This window comes from Hirundo rustica, unplaced genomic scaffold (genome assembly GCF_015227805.2).
Source record: "Hirundo rustica isolate bHirRus1 unplaced genomic scaffold, bHirRus1.pri.v3 scaffold_275_arrow_ctg1, whole genome shotgun sequence".
In the NCBI taxonomy this organism is placed as follows: Eukaryota; Metazoa; Chordata; class Aves; order Passeriformes; family Hirundinidae; genus Hirundo; species Hirundo rustica.
In genome coordinates, this window is record NW_026690328.1 from 24,001 (window position 1) to 30,000 (window position 6,000).

Sequence of the window (6,000 nt, forward strand, 5' to 3'; positions counted from 1 at the left end):
AGGAAGGGAGCCACGGGAGCTGCACTCACGTGTGGCCGATCTCATGGGCGATGGTGAAGGCGGTGGCCAGCCCGATGTCCTCGTTGATGCTGCAGCTCCGCTCCCGCTCGCACATCCCGCCCACGGGGGCCAGGCCTGGGCAGGGGACGGGGGCGTCACACAGGGCCACCACAGGGCCACCACAGGGCCACCACAGGGGACACGGGGGAGTTTGGGCGTGGGAAATGAAAAAGCGGAGGGGTTTCATAGCGCTGCGATAAGCGCACGCGGATAGAGGTTTGAAACGGAGCTGAGCTTTAGGCCGGGAAATATTTGGGGCAGAGGAAGATTTTGAGCGGCAAAAAATATAAAGCAAGCAACTGTCGTAGGCTGTAAGGTGCATGTGTAGTGTTTAGTGATTAAGTAGATGTTTGTAAGCTTTTAGCATTGGTCTGTTGGCTAAAAAAACTTTTAAAAGGCCTTGTAACAAAAAGAACTTTGGCTTCTGTTGTTAGGGTGGGAGTTTTGCCATCTTTCATGTCTCTGCCTTCACTGAGACTGGTAACGAAATAAAAAACTCATGGAACGCCTCTCGGTCTCCCTATCCTGTTATTAGAGATTAGATCCAACATTTGGGGACTGCCAAATGTGTGACACTGAGCACAACCATTGCACGGGGCTTTGGGACGGACTCAGGGCTCTCACGGGACGTGGTCACTCAGCACTGAGGGTGAATTAACAGTGACAGGTTCAGAAATGCTAAGAAAGGCTCAAAATCCTCTGAATTTTGTCCCAAACGGTGCCGAGGGGAGCAGACCTCGGCACGACCCTGGTGGGGGAATCTCAGATGGGCTGCAGCTGCTCTGGGGAATCCAAACCCCGCCAGGGAGAGCTGAGCAGGCCAGGATCCAACCTTGGCTGTGCCTGGCACCCACCGGGAATCCAGCACGGCTCGTTTGGAGGAGTGGACGATGCTGAAATTCCCCCTGAATTGTGACAGCGATTTCCCTCTGCCCAGCACAAACTGGGAAGGGCCTGGCTGTGCCCTGGAATGATCTGAGCCACGCCAGCACCCCCAGCCTCAGCCTCCCTCCCAGGCTCCTCCTGCGCAGCCATGCCAGGTCAGGGATCCAGAGCTCTCCCCTTTGCACCGCAGGGATGGATCCAGAGCAGAAGTCCCTCCCTGCCCGCCCAGGCTGGACCAGGAGGAGACAAACGAGCAGCCCAGAGAGGGCTGCAGGCTGCGGCTGCGTCTCGCCGTGTCAGTGAGGAATTCCCTTGGCAGTCGTCACAGAACAGTCGGATTTCTCCCTGCTCAGCCAGGAATGCTCCAGGGACAAACCCCGAGTGGTTCTTGACCACCAGGCTGGAGCTGGCCCAGGGATGGAGCAGAGGAATGTCCCAGGGCCCGGCTGGCCCCAGGGCTGCTGGTTTCACCTTCTCAGAAAGGATGAGAGGCTGGAAAACACCGGTCTGGTCCTGGCCCTGCTGCTGGTGCTGGGGCAGGAGCTTCACCTTCACTGGGAAGGGGAATGGCACAGATGGGAAAGGATGGCACAGGTGGAAAAGAATGGCACAGGTGGGAAGGGGAATGGCACAGGTGGGAAAGGGAATGGAACAGCTGGATTGGGAATGGCACAGGTGGGAAGGGATAGCAGAGGTGAGAAATGGAAATGGCACAGCTGGGAAATGGAAATGGCACAGGTGGGAAGGGGAATGGCACAGCTGGAAAGGGAATGGCACAGATGGGAAGGATGGCAGAGGTGGAAAAGGAATGGAACAGCTGGGAAAGGGAATGGCACAGGTGGAAAGGGAATGGCACAGATGGGAAGGATGGCAGAGGTGGAAAAGGAATGGAACAGCTGGGAAAGGGAATGGCACAGGTGGAAAGGGAATGGAACAGCTGGGAAAGGGAATGGCACAGGCGGAAAGGGATGGCACATGTGGAAAGGATGGCAGAGGTGGGAAAAGGGAATGGCACAGGTGGGGAGGGAATGGCACAGTTGGAAAATGGGTTGGCACAGGTGGAAAGGGATGGCACAGAGGGAAAGTGTGGCAGAGGTGGGAAAAGGGAACGGCACAGGTGGGAAGGGGAATGGCACAGATGGAAAAGAATGGCACAAATGGGAAGGGGAATGACACATCTGGGAAAGGACAGCACAGGTGGAAAGGATGGCAGAGGTGGGAAAGGATGGCAGAGGTGAGAAATGGAAATGGCACAGCTGGGAAATGGAAATGGCACAAGTGGGAAGGGGAATGGCACAGCTGGGAACGGATGGCACAGCTGGGAAAGGATGGCACAGGTGGAAAAGGATGGCACATGTGGAAAGGATGGCAGAGGTGGGAAAAGGGAACTGCACAGGTGGAAAGGGGGAATGGCACAGCTGGGAACGGATGGCACAGCTGGGAAAGGATGGCAGAGCCCACCCTCATCACACTCCCGAAGGTCTGTGTGCTGCTGGCAGCTGCTGGGGCTGTGCCAGAGCTGAACTCACCCAGGGTGCCGCAGGGCTTGTTCTTGTAGATGCAAATGTCGTACCTGGGAAGGAGAGAAGGCAGCGTTAAGGACACTTCTGATTTTGGGGGTTTTTCATTTCGCTGATGTGCTCACATCCAAAGCACTCCAAACCAGCCCGTGGGACATTTCTGGGATGGAAAGTACCAACAGTGACAGGGAGGACAACACTCACTTTGCCCAGGCTGAGATTCACTGAGGGCTTTAATGGCATCTCCTGTCCTTTAACTCGGGGCAGAGCTGAGCCAGGCCAGAAGTTTGGTTTTGATGAATTGTGGTGGTGGAGCATGAGCAGGGAAGGGAACAGGGCTGGGAAGGGGCTGGAGCCCCAGGAGGGGCTGAGGGAGCTGGAAAGGGGCTGAGCCTGGAGAAAAGGAGGCTCAGGGGGCCCTTGTGGCTCTGCACAGCTCCTGACAGGAGGGGACAGCCGGGGGGGTTGGGCTCTGCTCCCAGGAACAGGGACGGGAGGAGAGGGAACGGCCTCAGGCTGGGCCAGGGGAGGTTTAGATCGGATTTTAGGGAAAATTTCTTCATGGAAAGGATTATCAGTCATCACAACGGGCTGCCCAGGGCAGCGGTGGAGTCGCCACTCCTGGAGGTGTTAAAAGCATGAGCAGATGTGGCACTTCAGGCTGTGGTTTAGTGGGCAAGAGGATTCAGTCAAAGGTTGGACTTGATGATCTTGGAGGACTTTTCCAGCCTTGGTGATTCCATCAATCAGCAGGGACAAGGTTATTCCAAGCCTGGAGCTCTTTGGGTTTGGGTGGGTCCAGCTCTGCTCCCCAGCACTCCCGGAGCATCGGGCACAGGGGACAGGGGGCAGGGGACAGGGCCAAGCCCTCCTCTGTTAGCTCGGGTCTCTGGCAGGAAATTGTATCAATCAAACAGAGAAACACAGAATCCCAGTGTGGTTTGGGTTGGAAAAGACTTCAAAAATCATCTCATTCCACCCCTGCCATGGCAGGGACACCTCCCACCACCCCAGGGTGCTCCAAGCCCCATCCAGCCTGGCCTTGGCCACTGCCAGGGATCCAGGGGCATATGAAATTCTGATTAAAAGCAAAATAAAAATAAGGAAAACATTTCGGTTTGAAATCATGTTCCATTTCAAACCCCACTGTGGTTTTGTGAAAACGCTCAAGTGATGTTTTTTATCTTGGGTTTTTTTTGTTTTGTTTTGTTTTGTTTTGTTTTGTTTCTTTTTCTTCAGTTCAGTTCTTTACTGAGGATTTTCCAAACAAATCCAGTTTGGGTTGATTTAAGGTGACTCTTCCCTCTGTTCCTGGCCTCGACTTCCAGGCACTGCATGAAGGAATCCACTGTTTGCACATCGTTAGCTGGGTACAAGGAAAGGTAAAACAAGGAGAGCAGAAACCTCCTCCAGATGGAAACGCGGCGTCCTCAAAATGGGAAGAGGTGGCAGCTCCAAGTGAGAGCAGCTTGGGTTAGGGAGGGGATGGTCTCGTTTCCTTGCAAAGAGAAACATTTGGGGTTTGCAAACCTGGGTGGAGAGCTGGGGAGGGTGGGGGCAGCTGGGGGACCGGGGACAGCGGGGCTGGGCCACCCCGGAGGGATTGTGACCCCAGAGCGGGTTTGGGGACACCCATGGGGTGAGGATTGTGACCCCGGAGCTGTTTTGGGGACACCCATGGGGTGAAGAATGAGGATTGTGACCCCATAGTAGGTCTGGGGACACCCATGGGGTGAGGATTGTGACCCCGGAGCTGTTTTGGGGACACCCATGGGGTGAGGACTGAGGATTGTGACCCCAGAGCGGGTTTGGGGACACTCATGGGGTGAGGATTGTGACCCCAGAGCGGGTTTGGGGACACCCATGGAGCGAGGAATGAGGATTGTGACCCCAGAGCGGGTTTGGGGACACCGGGCAGAACCCCCCGGGCTCCGCTCACCCCACAGACCCCTCTGGGATGAGGGTGGGCGATGAGAAGTGGCAGCACACGAGGGGTTAAGTGTGACACATTCCCGGGGATGGCTCCTGTCCCTCTGGCCCCTGGCACTCCCTGGAAGTGCCCAAACCTCTCCCCTCCTCTCGGCAGGAAACCGAGCCAGTGCAAAACATTTGTTGCTTTGTTTTGAGCGAATGCCTTTAAAGCCTTCGGAGGCTCTGCTTTGACACGTCCCCGCAGGAGAAAAAAGCCCCGAGCTCAGCAAGATCTTATCGGGACACCGGGAATTTATTGGGGCCGGATGCGCCGGGCGCTGTCCAGGCTCCAGCGAGCGGCTCCGGGCTGGCCCAAACATCTGGAGGGAGGACGGAGGGCTCGGAGCCGGCCTTTGCATCCCACACGGGGAGGGAGGGCAGGAAAAAGCTGCAGCCCCCTCGGGAGGGGGAAAATCTGGGGCTGAGGGGCCCTTTTGTGGCTCCTCTGCCGTGTCTCGTCCATGGGATGTTCCAGGTTCGTGCTGGAGCAGGAGAGCAGCACAGGGATAAAGGGAGTGATCCCACCTGGAGGTTCCCCTCTCCAGCACTTTCATTTCCTGACTTTCTTCTGCTCCACAGGAGAGGGGAAAGGCACAAAATGATGTTGGGTTTGCCTCTGGCCCCTCCCAGGATGTCTGGCCTCTGCCCAAGCAGGGATTTGTGGGCACTGGAGGGACAATCCTGGACACAGCCAGCAGCACTTGGGGAGCTCAGCATTCCCTGTGCTCTCCGTCCCTCCAGCAGCCTCTGGCCTTCCAGCTGCTCTGCCATCCCTTCCACTGTCCCTGTCATCCTCTCTGTGTCCTGCTTCCTTCTGACCGTCCATCCATCCATCCATCCATCCATCCATCCATCCATCCATCCATCCATCCATCATCCATCCATCTGTCCATCCATCCATCATCCATCCCTCAGCTCCATCCATGGATCCATCCATCTGTCCATCGTCCATCCATCCCTCCATCCCTCCATCCATCCATCCATCCATCCATCATCCATCCCTCAGCTCCATCCATGGATCCATCCATCTGTCCATCATCCACCCATCCACCCATCCATCCATCCACCCATCCATCCATCCATCATCCATCCATCCATTCATCCATCATCTATCCCTCAGCTCCATCCATGGATCCATCCATCTGTCCATCATCCATCCATCCCTCCATCCATTCATCCATCATCCATCCATCCATCCATCCATCCATCCATCCATCCATCCATCCCTCAGCTCCATCCATGGATCCATCCATCCATGGATCCATCCATCCATGGATCCATCCATGGATCCATCCATCCATCCATCCATCCATCCATCCATCCATCCATCCATCCATCCATCCCTCCATTCATCATCCATCCATCCATCCATCCATCCATCCATCCATCCATCCATCCATCATCTCTCCATCCATCCATCCATCCATCCATCCATCCCTCTCTCCACCCCTCTCCCGTGCCTCTGCTGCCCCAGGCTCGAGCACACACCAGCTCTGATGAGTTTTTTCTTGTCCTGCCTGTGACAGCTCAGAGCCTTCACACAGATCTCGGGGTCCGAGCCAGC

At 55.9% G+C, this 6,000-nt stretch overlaps 1 protein-coding gene across 1 annotated transcript in view; it reads right to left on the reverse strand.

Annotated features, from left to right (window-relative positions):
• Nucleotides 1-6,000, reverse strand: part of LOC120747890 (A disintegrin and metalloproteinase with thrombospondin motifs 10-like) — a gene marked incomplete at both ends in the record, with an annotated part of 41,587 nt that overhangs the window by 22,454 nt on the left and 13,133 nt on the right. The window contains 2 exons of the mRNA XM_040053940.1: nucleotides 30-135; nucleotides 2,475-2,518. Of these exons, the coding sequence (XP_039909874.1) occupies nucleotides 30-135; nucleotides 2,475-2,518 (150 nt within the window). The remainder of the gene's footprint in view (nucleotides 1-29; nucleotides 136-2,474; nucleotides 2,519-6,000) is intronic.